The sequence below is a fragment of the Procambarus clarkii genome, chromosome 44, assembly GCF_040958095.1.
Source record: "Procambarus clarkii isolate CNS0578487 chromosome 44, FALCON_Pclarkii_2.0, whole genome shotgun sequence".
In the NCBI taxonomy this organism is placed as follows: Eukaryota; Metazoa; Arthropoda; class Malacostraca; order Decapoda; family Cambaridae; genus Procambarus; species Procambarus clarkii.
This window is the reverse complement of record NC_091193.1, coordinates 21,254,315-21,275,089: the sequence shown is the minus strand read 5'-3', so window position 1 is coordinate 21,275,089 and position 20,775 is coordinate 21,254,315. Positions and strand designations below refer to the sequence as shown.

At 35.5% G+C, this 20,775-nt stretch overlaps 1 protein-coding gene across 1 annotated transcript; it reads right to left on the bottom strand.

Annotated features, from left to right (window-relative positions):
* Positions 1-2,997: 2,997 nt before the first annotated feature.
* On the bottom strand, positions 2,998-20,708 carry LOC123745334 (protein LSM12). Its single transcript, XM_045725806.2, has 6 exons — positions 20,551-20,708; positions 18,540-18,676; positions 18,108-18,217; positions 14,485-14,629; positions 12,170-12,361; positions 2,998-3,572 (listed from the first exon to the last, which is right to left on the bottom strand). Exons 1-5 carry the CDS (start codon positions 20,669-20,671, stop codon positions 12,266-12,268), a joined length of 609 nt encoding a protein of 202 aa, XP_045581762.1. The 5' UTR covers positions 20,672-20,708; the 3' UTR covers positions 2,998-3,572; positions 12,170-12,265.
* Between the last annotated feature and the right edge of the window lie 67 nt (positions 20,709-20,775).

The window sequence follows — 20,775 nt, the reverse complement described above, 5'->3', positions numbered from 1 at the left end:
ATAAATAAATAAATAAATAAATAAATAAATAAATAAATAAATAAATAAATAAATAAATAAATAATTAAATAAGTTAAACATAAGACAAAGTTAGAGAAGATTCAGAGGTACGCCACCAGACTAGTCTCAGAACTGAGAGGTATGAGCTACGAGGAAAGGCTACGGGAGCTAAACTTCACGCCCCTGGAATACAGAAAAGACATGATAACCACCTACAAAATTCTCAGGGGAATTGACAGAGTGAACAAATACAAACTATTTAGCACGGGTGGAACACGAACAAGGGAAACTTAGTACCCAAATGAGCCACAGAAACATCAGAGATAAATGTTTCAGTTTCAGAGTAGTTAACAAATAGAATGCATTAGGCAGTGATGTGGTGGAGGCTGACTCCATACACAGTTTCAAATGTAGATATGATAGAGCCCAGTAGGCTCAGGAACCTGTACACCAGTTGATTGACAGTTGAGAGGCGGGACCAAAGAGCCAGAGCTCAACCCCCGCAAGCACAACTAGGTGAGTACCCAACACACCACTCACATCACTCACAATAGGATGAGTGGCAACATCAGTGCCATACCATGGGGTCAGTCAGTTAGGTCGGACGAATTGGCGAGTATAATGTTTGTGAAGCGGAATTATAGCAAACATAGTGATCGATCCCCCGAAGTGAGTGCACCGCGTAGATAGTATATGTTGTACATGTTCATTGACGCTCAGTGAGAAGGATAGGAGTGAATAACATATTAGGAACACGTGGAGGCAGCATTGACGTCCAGCAGAGAGAGGACAGGCGACCCAACCCCGTCTCACCTAGCATGTGCTTGCTTGGAGTGAGTTAGTGCCAGGTACTCTCTCCAGGTCATCAAGAAGACTTAAAATAATTAATTAAAACTATATCTGAGATATTTAGATCTACAAATTCGGGTGGCTCATTCTGTATATAAGTTTTGGCACCTATATGATACAAGGGCCCCCCCTGATCATCAATCAGATCCCTCCAACCTTCCCCCCCCCTCCAACTTCCCACGCCCTCACACACTCCCAAAACACCCCTCCCCACCTCCCCCTATGAACAAACCCCCACTGTGTAACCCCCACATCCTCACACCCTTGCATTTACACCCATACTTGTACTCAAATAAACGCCCACACCCACACCCAAAATTTCACAAACGCTCACTCCCTCCCTAAATCACACCACCACCCCACATACTCACAAAGAAACACACACACACACACATACACGGAGTTAATACCAGTTAACCAGGAACCACTAGAAGAGTTTGAGATTACCAGTGGGGATGTAAGGAAGCTCTTGCTAGAGTTGGATGTGACAAAGGCTATAGGCCCGAATGGAATCTCTCCATGGATACTTAAGGAAGGAGCAAAAGCACTGTACCTGCCACTCTCCATAGTGTATAACAAATCACTGGTAACAGGGAAATTGCCAACAATTTGGAAGCCTGCTAATGTAATCCCAATATACAAGAAGGGGGATAGACAGGAGGCACTGATCTACAGGCCAGTGTCCCTTACTTGCATACCATGCAAGCTGATGGAGAAGATTGTGCGAAAAAAGCTTGTGGAACATCTGGAGCGAAAGAACTTTGTAACATAGCACCAACATGGGTTCAGGGATGGCAAGTCCTGCCTCACAGGATTAATTAAATATTAGTTATAGATTAATTGAATTCTATGACCAGGCAACAAAAATCAGGCAAGAGAGGGGTGATCAGACTGCATATTTTTGGATTGCCAGAAAGCTATGACACAGTACCACACAAGAGGCTAATGAAATAGCTAGAGATGCAGGCAGGAATGAAAGGGAGGGTACTCCATTGGATAAGGGAGTACCTAAGCAACAGCAGACAGCGAGTCACTGTGAGGGGTGAGGCCTCAGATTGGCCAGACGTTACCAGTAGAGTCCCGCTCCACTGGTAACGTCGTTTTCGATTTCTTCATGAAATGACAAATCTCTAGAGGCAAGAAAGCTAATTACAGAAACCCCACGTGTCAACACTATGCCAATATTCCTGCTCTGAGCGATGTTGCTAAAGTAATAAAGAATCTACACTTCCAGTTTCCTTACGCCTTATCAAATATGTGTCATGAACTTTCGATGTTCTCCATTTTCATGTTCTACAATAACATTGCTGTGTTTCCAGTCATTGAACCCCAATGTAGCAAAGGGAGATTCTTTCTTGGACAATAGGTGACATACAAAGCAGTACAGATGACCTTGGGATGGTGAATGGAGTAGCCATTCATGTTTCACACACACGCCGATCCGAAGTTCACGTTTGAACACTGATAAATACCTTGCCTTCATTATCTCTACTCGAGCTGTTTTATACACTCCGGTTGAGTTTGCAAGGTTGCTATCATGATTCTGACACAGTGAGGACCCAATACGAATCCAGTAATCGATTGTGTTAGTATCATAGCCATGGCCCGGATCTGTCTCTTGGAGTGCAAACGCCTTTACTGTTACAGATTTGGACATTTCCTCTTGTAAAATGTCACCAGTAGCAGCAACAGGCAATGATGGTATGTCTGCTAAAACTGGATGATTGGTAGCAGGAATGGATGTAGATGTGGATGCTATATCTGAAGGAATGTTAAGACTAGTTGCACCTGTGTTGAGCTACAATGTTAGTTTTGAAAGTTTTCCTATTGTCTCCTTCTCTGCAACACTCTTCCTCTTCTGTGCTCCACTCAAAACATTGTTTCATTTCTGCTGAAAAGGTTATTCACCTGGAAATATATATCTTTAATATTTAGTCCCACACCAGGATGTAGGGTTATATTATACAAGTTTGCTTGCAACAAGACCTAAATATTTAAACATTCTGCTTCCATAATGAACATGTCCTATGGTTGTGGGGGCCCTGGGCAAGTGCCCATCGGGCTGATGTGGTAAGATGGCTCTGCCCCCACCTCCACCCCACGACAGGTATATCTACCAATCAGCTCAAAGGTTAAAGAAATCCGCTATATAGCTCTATGTCTTTACTGACAGTTTATACAATTCATAAGTTACAAATCATCAACCATTCTTCACTAAGACTGCAATTTGTTCTTGTATTTTAACTTTTTACTTTTATCTATTAGTGTCCTTTTATAAAAAAATCTTATATTCAATAAGAAACAATTATAAATAATATTGGCAACAGAGTGGGATGCATAGCTTTTCTTATTTATTCCACTCATTATACACCTTTGTTTTGAACTTCTCATATTTATCATAAAAAATTATAACAATATAGCTTATTCCACATTCAAGTGTACAAACAAATCAATATTTGTATCGACACTTTGTGGGACAACAACGGTACCAAAGAACAACCAGGCCTAGGGCTCCTAATTATACAGTAGAGCATGTCAACCAAAAAGCATCTACTGTGTAATCTGTATACTAAGCCAGCGTTCTTAAAATATTTTTATGCTCCATACATCCAGTCAGTTATGTGCTAACCACCTAACATACTCACCATGCACTACATACATTCTACTATCCTTCAGATGTTGCATGCTGCTACTGTAATGACTTCACACCTTCCTCATGTTTCCTATGAAGATATGAAAATTCCATTGAAGGTATTCCCATAAGAGATTTGTATTTTGTGGATACAATATATACACAGTGGGAAGTGACGATGAAATGGAGAGAATATTCCATACTTGTACCTCAACGTCTCTAGTTATACTCAAGAATAGCAAACATTACTCCAAAATAAATTTATTCACATTCACAAAATAAATTCTGATATCTTATCAACATTGTTGCCTGAATCCTCAGGCCTTTCTAAACAAATTATGTGTGCTGGGCACTTGAGAAAAGGATTACAAAGCAATAACAAGTATAAAGAATCTTTTACAATTTGCATTTAATCCAAGTCCTTGTCTGTGGGATCATAACCTATGTCTTCATTTTAAGCACTAAAGTGTGTTAATAGTTGGTTGGCATGTTTTCATGTCAGCATTTCAGTTTTAATATTAACACTAGACATTTATTGTACACTTTCAACTACTATACTGTACCTAAGCATTTGGGTGATGTCAGTTTTGAGATAAATTTCTCAATAGATTGGCAATTATATTTTGAAGAGAATGAGGTTTGTATTCACATTACATCTTCAAAAACATGAAGTTAAATTATATTTAGAAGTATAAATGTAATAAAAATATAACAAATTGGTCACAACTGATTCTAAAACATTTTCTTATTACCTCGGTGCAGAGTGAACCACCACGTGGTAACAGGAATGATGGTACATGAAAAGTTGTTAACAACAGTTCTTCTCACACACTGCTTTTCAAATTGTCATCAGTCTTTGCTCTTGGCAACAACAATAATTACCTCATTGATATATATTTACCAATAATATCTTAATACCAGCTTGAGTTACATTCTACATGTACTAAATAGAAAAACATTTTCCATCCATATGTGCTGGTCACATCTAAGTGTTGTGTTAGTCTTGAAAGACACAAGTACAGCTACATATTTTAATGTCATATATGGTTCTGAATTTCTCATGATGCAGTTTACATTTACACACATTATTTCACAATTCTTATAAATATTCAATAGTCACAAATTCATGATATACTGCAATTAATGTCATGCATAATCATAACCCTGCTGCTTGTCAGCGAAACAAACCAATATGTAATTCAGTAAACGTTACTCTCGTCTTTCTTTAAGACATCTGTAAAAACATCAATGCACCTTATGTCATTATTAGTATTTTAAAAATTATTATGGTAGTTCCATGACTTTCTTAAAACATCCCATTTACACCGACATTCTCAAGTATAAAAAAAAAAAAAAAAAAAAGAAAGCTGGCTAAAAACTTCAGCTACAGTCAAGTTTCTATATATCTACAGTACCTTTTTCATTGAACTGCCTACCAGTCCGTTTGCACCACATATATAATGTAGCTCATCAATGTTAGATCACACATTCTCCAACACAACCTAACACTGCTTTTCACTTTTATATTTTGCGTTCCCCCTTTTGCTCCTACTTACATCTACTTAAGAGGTATTCTACCAGTGACTAACATTTTCTCAATTTCTTTCATCACAAGTAAAAAAAAAAAAAAAAAAAAAAAAAGATTTAGAATGAGATCCTGAAAATTTGAAAATTTAATGCTCAATTTTAATATACTTTTTGGGCAAATGGTACAGAAGTGACCTTCATGTCCTTACTTAGTAACCCAATGTGATGAGCCCTACAAAATTTTAACAATGAACTTTTAAACAGGCACACACAAGCCCCATGAACACAAGCTGTTTACAGATTATTGATAAACAATTGCAGGCAACAACAAAGCACTATTTCCAAATTTCCTTAAAGCTTGTTGTAAGAAATTATTCAGTTCATTATTAGATACTTGACTTTAATTGAAAGTAAAGGCACATAACCTTCAAATTAGATATATGATATGATGCATGTTATCAAATTAGATATAGATATATGATATCAAATTAGATATGATGATGATAATGAGGGGGGGAGGGGAGGGGATTGGGGGCATTGGGAGGGGGGTTGTTGTTACTTTGCAACTTTATTTGAAAAAATATCTGAAGTAAATGCTACTTCCCTCCTCTTTTGTGTACTTATGGTCAGTATGGCACACATGAATGGTCGACTACTGTTACTAATGCTTAAAAAAAAAACTTCACCAACAATACAATTTTTACTAACATGAATGTGCCAAAATATAATTGATCATATCACTGAAATTCTTTATGAACCAGAAAACTAATCACATACATATCGGGACCAAAAAAAAATCACATCATTTGAAATTTTCACTTCAGTACTTAGTACAGAATTGTTCTTGTATTATTGATACACGTTAAACTTTTAATCTATTAAACACAAACGAAATTTCTAAATAAGAGTGTAACTTATATCATCAAACCAAAATGTAGAATTCAATACAAATTTTTTTCTGCTGCAAAAACTTGTGTAGAAAAAAAAAATGCTTACTGGAAGCAATTTTATATGAATCTCGTTAAACTTCAATATTTCTAATAAATGATGTTTGGTAGCTATATGCTACAGTACTGTATTCAGTGTTTCTGAGACGGTAACTTATTACAGAACATTATTTACTTTTTTTATGACAATATTGCTTAACTCTTAAATCAGTCTCAGTAATTTAGTTAATTTAACATTATGAATATTCTGCAAAAAGATGACTTTCTTAAATATCATTATTGGGAATGTAAATAAAAATAATCATAATACAGTATATACATATACCTGTGTATATACATTATATCGTACCTAATAGCAAGTCACCTAACAAGCCAAGATTATTTATAAAAACACAATTTTCCGTTATTTTAACTTGAGGATAGTTTTAGTTCAAAATTAAAAAAAAATTAAATTGGCAAACCTTACCTAAATGTGCCTCAATATATATACTGCAAACAGTATATACAGTACATGTATTGAGGAATCAAGCAATTTATATAGTCATTATAATATGTGAATATTATCAAGAGCATGTTAATATCATAGAAAAAAAATTTAAAATATACAAAAATGCTTTGGCTGTTATGCACAATGATCCTTGCTTACCATGTTTAGTCATATAGTTTGTTATATGTACAAATAATGTTACATTTTTAACTTGGCATGTAATCACATACAATTAGTCTTGCAAGAGTAAATGATGAGTGCACCATTAAAGAATGTATAAAGTTCACTTTGATACTTGTCATGTAGTGAAGGGCAGTGTAATACACAACATGAGAGGTGTGGTAAATATGAGTAAAACAGCCTAACGTGTACAGTGTGTACTATTACGTCTCCACTGTGTAGTCTGTGAAGCACCAAAGCTCCACATGGACATCCAAAACATGTTTCATTATTCTAAATTGATGTAACATCATCAAACAACGAACAATATTTCGAAATTAATAGTAAAACTGAAAATTATATCTGAATAATCAAAAGTGTACCATGACACTAGTCTTGGACTGGAATTTGAAGCTTCTACTGTAAAATATTTTTATACAGTATTTGCAAACTGGAACACACCCAATGATTATGATCCAATACAATCCACAGAAACAATAAGGAGAAAAATGTAATGTATTATTGCATGCATTGTATTTACTATTTGTAACATGTTAATCAAACTTTCTATCACACTTATTAAGTGACAGCTTGGAGTGCAGAAGGGAAGAAAGGGAGCATTCACCTATAACTCCTGGTAAAACAATCATTATATGTATAAAATGTCACTCACATTACAATTAATTTTATTTTGGTCAGTTTTTATTTTTTTGAAGCCTGCAAGTTATTTCTTTTATTGGGAAATCATCATCCAACATTTATTCCATTACAATATTATTTATTGTAGCATAAGCAAAGAAACTCATTATTTTATAACTCCTTCATTTATATATAAACAAAAAATGTAAGTGCTACATGTGAACTATAAATATTTAATATTCCAAATGAATTAATAACTGAGCAATGCTAAACACCAAATATAACTCCTAGTGAAATTATTTAAATATAAACAATCAATTTGATTCTTATCACTCAACTATTTTTAAGGGCTGTTTCTGTGAAAACACATCACCACAAGTCGCAAAAGAGCCTGCGGCCATGTAGAAACTGTCCAATATACATGTATAATGAACATTATATCACTCAAGTTATATTCCATGATTAATTAAATATGACTCAAAATTTGCCTCGTACACCTGCTGTATATCCATGGTCCTAAATTACTTTTGTCAAAGTTATAAAAACTAGCTATTATATTACTACTGAACAATACAAAAAGTGTAACCAAAGACAATGTACAATTCAACTCCTCACAGTACAAAACATCCTTCATAGAAATTAAGAAAGGAAATAATATAAAACGTCAATGGCTGTAGGGGGCAAATAATGCTGTCAAAAGATATCCATATGGTGGAATGCTAACACAACAGATGAACACAGCTTGGTCTAGAATCATTTAGATTACACTCGGGAGTCACACTTTTGAAACAATGTGCGTTAAATGCATGTATGTGTAAACATGTATGCATGTATATGTATGTATATGCCTCTCATTACTCACCTATTATATTATTTTGGCCATATTTGCCTTTAAAGCTGTATAAAAATGTGTATACATGAGTGTGTATATGATTATGTGTGCATATATATGTTTCTTAGTGTACACATGCATGTGAATGTGTGCACATACCTGCATGTGTGTACATACATGTATACATGCATATATATGTATACATATAATTGCATGTATACCTGAATATGTGCACACATACATGTACAGTATATATAAACATTCATGAATATATGCACATACATGTACAAGTGCACAGTATTATTAACAATGGAGTATGATCCTCAAGAAATATTGTAGGAAATAACAAGGTCATATAAAAACTCACATAAAACAGCCTAACACACTTCATTATTAGGCACTGTATATATATCCATGAGGAGTTCTTTGACACCAACTATACAGCACAAGACTCCAGCACTCTGCACACGTGCCTCACCAACCTTAACATGAGTAAGTAATCTCCCCCCTCTCCCTGAATAACCTGGTCATCCTACAATTCCCCCTGAATAACCCGGTCATCCTACAATTCCCCCTGAATAACCCGGTCATCCTACAATTCCCCCTGAATAACCCGGTCATCCTACAATTCCCCCTGAATAACCCGGTCATCCTACAATTCCCCCTGAATAACCCGGTCATCCTACAATTCCCCCTGAATACCCGGTCATCCTACAATTCCCCCTGAATAACCCAGTCATCCTACAATTCCCCCTGAATAACCCGGTCATCCTACAATTCCCCCTGAATACCCGGTCATCCTACAATTCCCCCTGAATAACCTGGTCAGCCTACAATTCCCCCTGAATAACCTGGTCAGCCTACAATTCTCCCTGAATAACCCGGTCATCCTACAATTCCCCCTGAATAACCCGGTCATCCTACAATTCCCCCTGAATAACCCGGTCATCCTACAATTCCCCCTGAATAACCTGGTCAGCCTACAATTCCCCCTGAATAACCTGGTCAGCCTACAATTCCCCCTGAATAACCTGGTCAGCCTACAATTCCCTCTGAATAACCTGGTCAGCCTACAATTCCCCCTGAATAACCTGGTCAGCCTACAATTCCCCCTGAATAACCTGGTCAGCCTACAATTCCCCCTGAATAACCTGGTCAGCCTACAATTCCCCAAGTTACTACACGCCAACACCCAGCAATTTTTTTTAAGTATTAAATCTAGGTGAGATTACATACCCCTAGCATAGTCAGATAAATAACTAGTGTCTTCATAAACTCATAATCGATACTGAACTTGAGTAAGTCAAAGAAATAAAATTAAATACAGATTCATGAAACTACCAATGCCACGTAAATATATGCTTTTACAGTACATACACCTGTGGAATTCTGACTCGCTAATTATCAAAAAATGTAAGTAACTACTAGTACAGTACCGTGATGATAATAAACAGGGAACATTATAATTAGAAATTCAAAAAAAAAATTCAAGGAAAAAGCATTGCTACTTTTGAATAAGCTGAAAAAGTGTAAAAAATTGAGCTAGCCAAAAATATACTGATTTAAGGACAAATTTGCAAATTCAAAATGTTTTCCAAGCCATGAACAATTTTGCTATCAAATGGAAAGCTATAAATGCTATTTTATGGACAAGGCATTATTCTAATGACTTAAAATTAACTTTCACAAAATGTGAATTACTTATTCATCATATATGAAGACCAAGTAGCAATTATTATCAGGCTTTTAATTTAAAGCATCTGAATTCTAGTTATCCATAAGGGTTTAGACTTTAAAAACCTTGCCAAATGTGTTAACATGCAAATAACAAATTTGAAAGTAAGCCACAACCATTCACCACATATTTATTCACCACAACTAATATTTTTTTCATAATATTATACTCGTGAGTGAGGATTATAATGCAAAATATTCAGATTGTGATGCCTGCGAGTGTCAATGGTGGTGCAAAATGTTGGCCATTACATTCTACACGTTTAAATTTTATTCCTATAATTCCTTATGTGGGGAAAACAGCATAGTGATGATTAAAACATAAATTATAAATTAAAGTTTCCATTGTAAACTTTACAATTCTTCATGCCCTTTATTTTGGTCTTATTGTCGTGAATCCTCCAAACAGCAGAATAAGAAGCATTAATTTATTCAACTTTTTTAACATATTTGTTATAGTTGGTATCAGTAATTTTCTCCCATTAATCCAGCACGTGCATCAACAAAATCTTCGTCAACTAGAACCAGCAATAAGTAATAAAGAAAATTATAACTTTAGTCTCAATACACTGAGTGAGGATAACAAATCTATTAAATACAGTATTCACAAGAATTCTGTAACAGATTATACTGTGAGAATGTGTAAGAAATGCATGATTTATATTATCAAGCAGAAAATATATATAACAGAAATTAAACTTAGGAAGCAAAATTTACAAATGGAATCTTGACAATAGCTGAACCTGAGGTGTTATTCCTTTTAAAACAAATTATAGAATTGTAATGCAAACAAACATTAACGTCACTATGTGGTGAAGTGTCATGAAAATGTATACAGTACTGTATGTACAATACAATAGTGTTTTCTGTTAAAGAAATTATAATGTTTTAAAGCTAGATGCAAAATTCATTACTATGAAAGCAAATTCTAAAACAGTATAAATGAAAACACTGCAGCATTAACCAGCAAGCATAATTATGTGTTACCAGAAGATTTACCTGGTTGGAGAGGTTTGTTATAGGTGCAATGATTTCCAGAATAATATTTCAAGATGAAAACACACTTTAGTTCTTAAATTGTTACTAGGAAATAAATATATATATGTATATATATATTTAGACATTTGTCTAACACTCCAAAGAAATGCATTTATATATTATTATAATTTGGCAAGCTACAGAACCAAAATAAAGAAAACTTTTGTATCTTTCATATTATAATAGACAGCTTTAAAATGCGTTGCAAGTCTGGAGTTACGATACCTGTCAACTGGATGCAAGTCTGGAGTCATGATACCTGTCAACTGGATGCAACTATGGAGTTACAATACCTACTGGTAAGTTTGCCATTTTCACTACCAATTATACACACGCTTCTCACAATTTTTCAGAGACAATTTTTTGCACCAAATCATATAATGGACACAAAGAAAGGTCTAATATAATAATACCCGAACAATAGCTATACTGTACCTCCTTAAGAGAAAACCTTGTTGACAAACTATTGAAGATGACCTGCGAGTTCACTTTGGTGTGACAACCTAACATTTGTACAATATATGTGATGTGTCATTGCTTTTAGAATCAAAGGAAAAGCACTCTTTAAGATTGAATTTGTGCCATTTTTAAGATTGAATCTGTTCCAGTCAGAAACTTGGTAACAGAAACTCCGCAATTCAGTAGTGCTCACAAGACGGTAAATGCAGGCGATGAGTCACAATAACGTGGCTGAAGTATGTTGACCAGATCACACACTAGAAAGTGACGGGACGACGATGTTTCGGTCCATCCTGGACCCATTCTCAAGTCGATCAACTTGAGAATGGTCCAAGACGGACCGAAACGTCGTAGTCCCTTCACTTTCTAGTGTGTGGTCTGGTCAACAGACGGTAAATGTTCACATAGAGAGAAAAAAAAAAAAAAAAAAAAAAAAAAAAAAGAGAGAGATTCCTCTCCCATTAATCTATGCAGTGTCAAAAATGCTTTAAATAGACTGTCTGTATACGACTTTCACTCAGTATTGTCACATATCTTTGTAATAAGCAACATTCAGTACTAATAATCTTGGTATTGTTACTTAAAATACCAACTTGAGATACTTAATATTCACTAAAGACATAGGTGTTATGAGGGTTCAACAGTATACAAGAGTGACAATGTGAAATATCCAAGACCCAAGTGTCTTATAATCACCCATAGACAAAGAACAAGGATAGCTGGTAAAAACCATGGCCCAGTATAAAAAAATAATAAATTGCACTTTTCAACTTTCATCACATTCAAACTTGATCTGTCATGATCATCAGTTATTCATAAATCTGTTGACTCTCACACTATGACCTTGATGAGTGGCCTGCACTTACATTGTGGCAATTATTAAAATAATGGAGCACATTCACTTGGGAGAGCCTCCATCTCCCACCTTGATGTTGTACATGCCCGAGGTTAAGTCATATATCTCACTGTGACACTGGCTGTACTTCTGCTACTACTGGTGTTGCACTTGTCCCATTGTTCAAAGGGAGTGATTGCTGGTCCTTATGGAATTTATCCACCTGTAAATACATGAATAAATGTTACTTGGAAAAAAACCCACACATATTCAATTTATGGGTTATCAAATATCTTTTTGTGACGAGTTTGATAACTATGTCACAATACTTAAGTTGCCAATAAACATTATAAACATAACTACAGAAACTTGGCAAGAACTGTAAAGGAATGATTAGCAAGTAATGCTTAGATGAGATAATCAGAATGCCACCCTTTTACAGTGATGCTCATTCTTGACTCATAATCGGGAATTCAGGGTCTGAATCCCGGGCAGGACAGAAATGGTTCGGTGCTTTTCTATCACCTAATGCACCTATTCACAGCTTGTTGTGGGGTTGCACACCCTGAGAGGGAACAATATAAGCCTAATATGTGTATATATACATACATACACAGAAAAATCACATTATTGAGATATATCAATGAGAAAATCCACAGGAGCCATGATGAGGATTCAAACCTATGCACTGGGTGTTCGCAGATGCATGCTCTAAATAACTACGCCACGACAAGGGAAAAGAATTGCAACCTGGGGTGCTATTGGACCTCCGAGGCTTGCACTGAAGTCGAACCAGGATTTTACACAATTCCTCCCATGCAATTGGAGGAATTGTGCGAAACCCTGGTTCGCCTTTAGTGGAAGCCTCAGGAAATCTCGAGGATGCAGTAGCACCCCAGGTTGCAATTACTGTATTTTGCCATGTTGTTGCGTAGTCGTTAAAGAGTGTGAATCTGGGAATACCCAGCGCATAGGTTCAAATCCTCATCACAGCTCCTGTGGATTTTCTCATTGATATATACATTGACTGCCTGTTCCCGGACACAATGAATTATTATTAATGTCACTCATCTCCCATGCTGGGGGGTCATTCATTTCTCATAAACATATTTCACAGTTACATTTGTGTTAATATATATACTACTGAACACTGCCTACAATCTGCTGTTAGTAAGTTCGAGTCTCATAATTCTGTGCTACTCTTCTTAACCAATGTACTGAGAGTTGTGCTTTTTTTTTTGGTTAATTAGGCTATATTTGAACATTTTTTAATGTTTTCATCACTGTTTTGAAATGAAAATAGTCGAGTTTGGAAACCTTTTGACATTAACTTTACCTAAACATTTATAAAAACAAAAATATGTCCTTGACAATTGCACTATGAAGTTTCTGCCGAAACCAGGTACGCAGTGCAGTGACTAAACAACATCCAAACAACTTTTACTTTGCAGAAACCTTTTCTCTTACCAATGTGTTATGTGTACAGTAGTTATTTTTCTATTCACCTTCCTGTATATAATCTATTCATAAATTAGGTGACTTTTTGTTTCAGCTTTTTTTTATTATATTTATTTATTTATATATATACTGTATACAAGAGTTCTTACATTCTTGTACAGCCACTAGCATGCATAGTGTTTCGGCAAGTCTTTAATCCTATGGTCCCGGAATACGACCTACCAAATCGTTTAACAACCAGGTACCCATTTTACTGTTGTGTAAACAGAGGCTACAGTTAAGGATTGATCCCTAATAAATTCTCCCAAGCCAGGATACGAACCCAGAACAAAGCGCTCGCGAAACGCCAGGAGAGTGTCTTACCACTACACCATGGTAACTTTTAAGAATGTGATTATTATGAAGTGATTATTAATGCCCGAAACGCTTTGCGTAATAGTGGCTTTAGGCATTGTATGTACTAGCTATACCTATAAGTTAAACAATCCTTGTAAATATTTATTGTATGTATGTACCTTACCTAAATAAAATTGTATTGTATTGTATTGTATTGTAAGTATTTATCACTCATATATACGGTACTCTTGTCTTCAGACTGTTAAAGAGTACTCCAAATTCAATCCAGGGTTCACTGCTGGGATGTGCAGTTTCAAGGCATTGTGAAAATCAACTTAACACTTTTCTTAATCTTCAACCTTAATTTTAACTGCAGTATAAATGTTGACAAAATCTATTTATTACTGCTGTTCCTTAAATTACAAATATTTAGCAATAGTTCTATTATGAAAATGAATATAATAAGTTAAATAATAACCATCTATGAACATAATGTCCTTCAAATAAAATTTTTTTTATTTCCAACAAAACAAAGTACAAGTCATCACATACTATTTTCCTGATATAACCAAGAGTCTTGGCATTAGTTTCTTTGCCTTCCTTGTGTTCTCTGACGTTCTCTGGCATGTAGGGAGCCGAGATGAGCACCTGACCCATCACCAGGATGTTGGTCCCAACCCACGTCACCTCCTCTATCCTGCACATGGGAGTTTCAAAAGTTATATATGTACTGTAATGGTTTTCAAGGAGCTCATGCAATTGAAACATGTGACAGTCATTCTGATGAATTTTTAAATAAAAAAAACAATTTTAATTAAAATACGATAGGTATCAGTTGCAAATAATAGATAAATAAGGTAATGTCCAAGTGAACATACCACTTATAGGTATACATATTTATATATTACCTGTAGATGATTTTGAGAAATCTTCTACTCTCGCACCATGGCCTGAGGCCAGGATTCCTAGTAACTGCATGACCAGCCAATCTGTTACTGCTTGCAGCCTGCAAGCCAACATAACCATCACTACCTGGCTGATCAGGCACCTTTGAAAAACTTGTCATGTTCTCTAATGAAGCTATCAACTGTGGTACAAGCAATGTCTTACATCAGCACGACCACACTTCTCACTTTCATGGGGTAGAGATGGAGGCAACAGTTGTACACAGGAGAGTGATATAGGAAGTGTTAAAAGATTATTCCGAGACTCATCCTTTCACCTCATCTCTTACACTATCTTGTAAATATACATATTTATTACATTCTGTGGCTGTTCTTATAGCATCCTCAATTATCATTGGATTTTTCCTAGTACCTTTTGCACCAGTAAATTTCAATTGTGTAAATTAGGCCCCTAATCATGTGCATGCCATGTATATTATCTAGACTCAAAAGGACAGTTTAAGTGCCTTTACGTAATTCTAGGAAGTTGTAACAAACAAATAAAGAACAAAACAAAAACAGTGAAGACCTTAGAGTATCAATACTAAAGTGGTCATGCTTCACTTGAAACTTGAGCACCAAAGACTAATGCAGATGACCATACCCCCTTGAAAGCTGGAACACCACAGGTTAGTACTAATGGTCATGACCCCTTAGAAGATGGAGCATCAAAGGGTTAAGCAGGTGGCCATGCCCTATGATAGTTGGAGCATTACATAACCCAAGTTTCGAAAGAAGTCATATACTGATCCTAAATTTGGCAGAATCCTCAAAATGTCTTTATAAAATATTTATGCTTATTGACAGCTCATGTGGGTCAACTAATATGAAAATCAAATAAAGAGAAACTAAAATGATACCTCATCCTAACAAACATGCCATTTATTTCAAATTTTGTTTTTCTAGATACTGTAATTGCTCCGAGGTCAAAAATGCAACGAACTTAATTATGTTAATAACTTTTATTTAATTTTTAAGAATGATATTACAGGTATTAATCAAGACAAATATTTTTGTTATCGGGCTTAAATTACCATTCTCGAGTTAGAACTACTGTCAAATATTCCAAAATGCTTAAATGTACAGTACTTATTATTTGATTCACATGGATTTTTTATAATCATTTAATGTATTGCCCTGTTTACTGTACTGGTCAGTTATAAGGTTTAAGTGTTTTTTACATGACAACCTGGAGACTTTAAAAAGGATCTCCACCAAATACATTTTTTATGGGATATAACAGTCGTTTAATATGCAAAATAAAACTACTTACCAATACTGTTTTAAAATTATTTTAATTTATATAATTATTTTATTAATTTAAGAGAATACCTGTAATAGTGACAGCAATTCACCAATTCAAAAATTTTTTTAGTTGAAAAGAAAGGATCAACACCACGATAATTATTCAACTAAATAATTAGAGTAATTTAATTTCACCATTTTTTACAATTACTTGCTCAAATGAGAACTGCCTTTACCTCCCTTGACTTAGCACCCAAGTGTGATCTTCATGTGCAATCATAACATTTCACTAATAAGGAATTGGCTAAAACAAATGGAGAAGATACCCATTTGCGGCTTAATTGCAAGAACTTACAGACACAGCAACACTAAAACTTTACAACAGACCGTGCTATTACAAACAAGGTAACAAATAAATCAATGATAATTTGCAATGCCTAGATATAAAACACAAGTCCAAAAATCACTTGAATTTTTTGTTATACCGTCTTTTAATACTACAGTACTACAGTATATATCTTTTTTTCAAAAAGTAAATTTTTTCGAATTTAAAGATTTTACAATACACAACTAAAGATAGTGATTGAGGATTCTGGATTTGTAAAATTATATTCAGATTACTAGACTTATTAATGAGCAGTGAAGTAATATATTCAATTAACAATTCCTAATTGCAGGCAATTCAAAAGTTATATTTAAACCATATACCATTCTATGTAGATTGAATCTAATTTTGACTCATACTGGCCAAAAGCCTCCAATGTGTCTGAACAGGTTAATTAACTCAATTACCCAAGTAGCTACAGAAATTTCAAGACTGGGAATGCTGTTGTTCATAAGATCCAATATAAGATTTTGTCAGATAGTCTGTTTAGACCCAGCAATATAGCTGACAAGAAAACATAATTTAATGTTTATTAAATACAGTACAGTACAGTATATCGTCTTTATTTCACATTCCAGGGGAAAGTGACTTATGTAGAATATTATGTAACCTGTTGACCAGACCACACACTAGAAGGTGAAGGGATGACGACGTTTCGGTCCGTCCTGGACCATTCTCAAGTCGATTGTTCGACTTGAGAATGGTCCAGGACAGACCGAAACGTCGTCGTCCCTTCACCTTCTAGTGTGTGATCTGGTCAACATACTTTAGCCACGTTATTGTGACTCATCACCTGCATTATGTAACCTCTCTTCATCTAACATTTTCATATCTTTAAGCATGAGACAATAGCAATATTCATAAATATATTGAAGAGTTAAGCCTTGCATTTTGCTACTAAAAATTATAGCACCTAATTACTTTGTCTACTTTAACGATACGAGAGACAGAGGCATACAGAAGAATAAAGTATTACAATTTACATTACTGATACTTCTTTTTCCACCAAGAATTCCCATTGGAAGGAAAGTCACATTAGAAAAGTCATGGTATTGATAAGATCTTCCCTCTCCCATAAGCTGCATTTTTATCTTGAAAACTCTTCCTTTAAGATCTAAACACCAATCTCTCCAGTGCTGTCCTTTCTCTTGACCTTCCATTCTGCCACATCTTTCTTAATGACTATTGTTAATAAAATGTGAGGAAGCCCAGTACTATCTAGAAGAGATGAAATCTTGAAGACTAAGCCACACACCAGAAGATGAGGAGACGACGACGTTTCAGTCCGTCCTGGACAATTATCAAGTTGATTGTCATTATCAAGTCACCACAATCGACTTGATAATGGTCCAGGACGGACCGAAACGTTGTCATCTCACCTTCTGGTGTGTGGTTTAGTCTTCATATCTTCAGCCACGTTATTGTGACTCATTGTCTACATATCTTGCATAAAGAGCTCAGGTTAAATATCAAGATGTTTCAGCATCATCAAGATAATGTTTAGAATGGCTTGTTTAATGCACTTCGCTATAATGTACCATGCTTGCCAGAAGAGTACAGTGTTCCCAGGAAGAAAGTGTGTTAAGAACAGAGCATCTTACGTTTTACAAATGGTTAGGAACAGCTTCTGGCCATCCGGAGAGACCCCAGACTGCATTGCCTGGATTAATCGTTGTTTTTCCTCTATGCTCCTCTTTGCACGACTATTAAGCTGTTGAGAAGGAAACACATTGAATAATTTATGCTTGACATGATACTCATCCAATGCATACTGCTAGCCTATAGAAAGTTTGCAATTGCCTCAACACAATACATTTATACATACTATACTGAATATTTATATGAAATAAATGTAAGTATTTTATAAATATAATCTACAAAAAAATACACTATAATAGAAAACACAATATTTAAAGAATTCATGCATGCATGAATACATACACACATACATGTGAGAGAATATGATTACTAATCAATAATATAATTTACCTTCTGATAACCATAATCTTTCTCAAAAATGTGAAAATATTAACCTTAGCAAGATTTAGAGATGGGAGAGAGGGTAAAGGGGATCCAGCCGCTTCCCTCAATACAGTAACTTGTGAAACATAGCTAAGGTTCACCATGCGTATGTCACATAAAGATGTTCGTCCACTACTTGCTGCTGCTTCTGAGGTATTGTGTTAAGGAAGTATACTGTAGTTATTTACTAATAAAAATAATCAATTGTTGAGAAGAGCACATGGAGAAACATATCTAATTGATATGTAATACTGGTATGGTAATTATAAAGCACAGTTAAGATGCACAAACAACAACTTTTGGGTGCAAAAACTTCCAAATCATTTACTGTATTATCCACAGCCGATTTTAAATATTGTTCTCAAATAAATACCTAATGTATAGTTTATAATTAGCATATAAAAGAAAATTAATTTACTCACATGAGACATTAGAGATAGCCAAACCATTTAGTGCAACTTAAATATCAAGCTTCCATATGGGATTAAAAATTAACGTAATATTTTTAGAAAAAATGGAAGTACTATAGGTACCATCCCACTATTCAAACAAATGGACCAAAAGCCACTGAACATTTGGAGGCCTGGCCTCCAAATGTTCAGTGGCTTTTGCATGAATACAATGCTCTATTTAACTTATTTTAAATATTCATCTAATTTCCCAGCAAGATTAATGTAACTACAGCTTTTCCCACTGCCATCATGCCTACATTGTATTTTCTCTTCTCAAGCACATCTCTGTAACTCAATCTCCCAAATCCTACCAACAGAAGCTTCAAATGAAGCGACAGAAGCAATTGTATACTGTAGTGTAGTTGTACCAGGTTACCCGATGGTCAAATCATATGACTATTTAGCACATTGCTGTTTCTAATTTAGAATCTGACCTGTAGCACAGTGATCTATATTTTTTCTGAGTTACATCTTGAAAGGTCAGTAGTTGGTCAAGTGAAACCTCGATAAACAAATACAGCTGTTCTGTCCCGAACAATAGGAAACTAAATTAGGCTTGGTTAGTTTATATTAGGCTAAGCTTTGTAAAGTTGGGTTTAATTCCCATTATCAGGGGGCAGGAAGCCTGTATATGTATCTGAATTTACCCAAGGGCCACTATTTCTCTAGTGGCCTTGACAAGGACAGGAAGTCAATGGGATGTCAAATGTCCCCCATTTGTGCTGATGATTTTATTGAGCTGGGCTTTTAGGCTTGTATCGAGGTCCCCTCAAGGTCGAACTACTGACCTTCCCCAGGATGCAACCAACAACAGTTGCGTAATTCCCAGGTACCGATTTACTACAAGGTAAACAAAAACATTAGGTTGAAAGAAATGTGCCTAACCATTTCTGTCCTGTCAATCGGGGCAAAAATATTTAGGCACATTTTTGTCCTGATTGAAATCTTCCATCAATCAAGAACTTCAAACCAGGATCCTTGTCAATCAGAGGATCCTGGTTTCTCTCAAAATCAGGATCCCTAATTGTCAGTCAAGAACATAGCCATTGCTAAGTGATGATTGGATTGGTTGGGTTAAGTTAGGTAGATTTTAAAATTGATTGGTTAACTGTTACGAGTAAAACTTACTTGCACCCATCGTACCAGTTACAAAGTAGGATTATCACATGGCTTTCCATGTGATAATTTGTGAATGAAATGACCTGTGTGCTGATCACACATATACCATATTAAATTTTAAATATCTTTTGTTAAATATCTTATACTAATATAGGCACCGAGATGAGCAATAATAGTTAATACAATATATATGTACACTTGCAAAGCTTGAAGTGTCCTTGGGAAAAGCTGGTGGCTCTCACTCTCTCACTCACTCACTTCCCAATCAAAAGTCCTGTTAAATTTTGTCACACAACAGTAAATACCGTTACATTTTCTATGCCATCTACAACTCTGCCACAGCTCTTTATACAAAAATAAAAATTATCAAGAAAATTTGTGACCATCCATGCTAGGCCTGGAGGTGCCTGGCCTCCTGAGGTCAGTGAAGACTGCAGCTGACAAAGGATACTCAGGGTGAGGAGTTTGACGTGAGGGTCGAAGGCCACCACCTCGCCTTGCAGCTCTTCGCCGAAGCAAGTTTTGCAACTAACTGTGCTGCCAATATTGAAACACTCATTGGATTCAGCCATCTTGCCTCCTCTTGAGTGATTTTCTCAGTCGTCTATTGTGTGTGTTACGGCGGGAGTGAGCGGCGCATCGCGGGGCGGCGGGAGTGTGTGTGGATCCTCCTTCA

Coding starts and splice junctions, on each gene's coding strand:
- LOC123745334 (XM_045725806.2), bottom strand. CDS start 20,671: ATGGCTGAATCCAATGAGTGTTTCAATATTGGCAGCACAGTTAGTTGC. Junction 18,677..20,550: donor CGTCAAACTCCTCACCCTGA/GTATCCTTTGTC, acceptor ACAATACCTCAG/AAGCAGCAGCAAGTAGTGGA. Junction 14,630..18,107: donor TTCCTAACCATTTGTAAAAC/GTAAGATGCTCT, acceptor TCCCATGTGCAG/GATAGAGGAGGTGACGTGGG.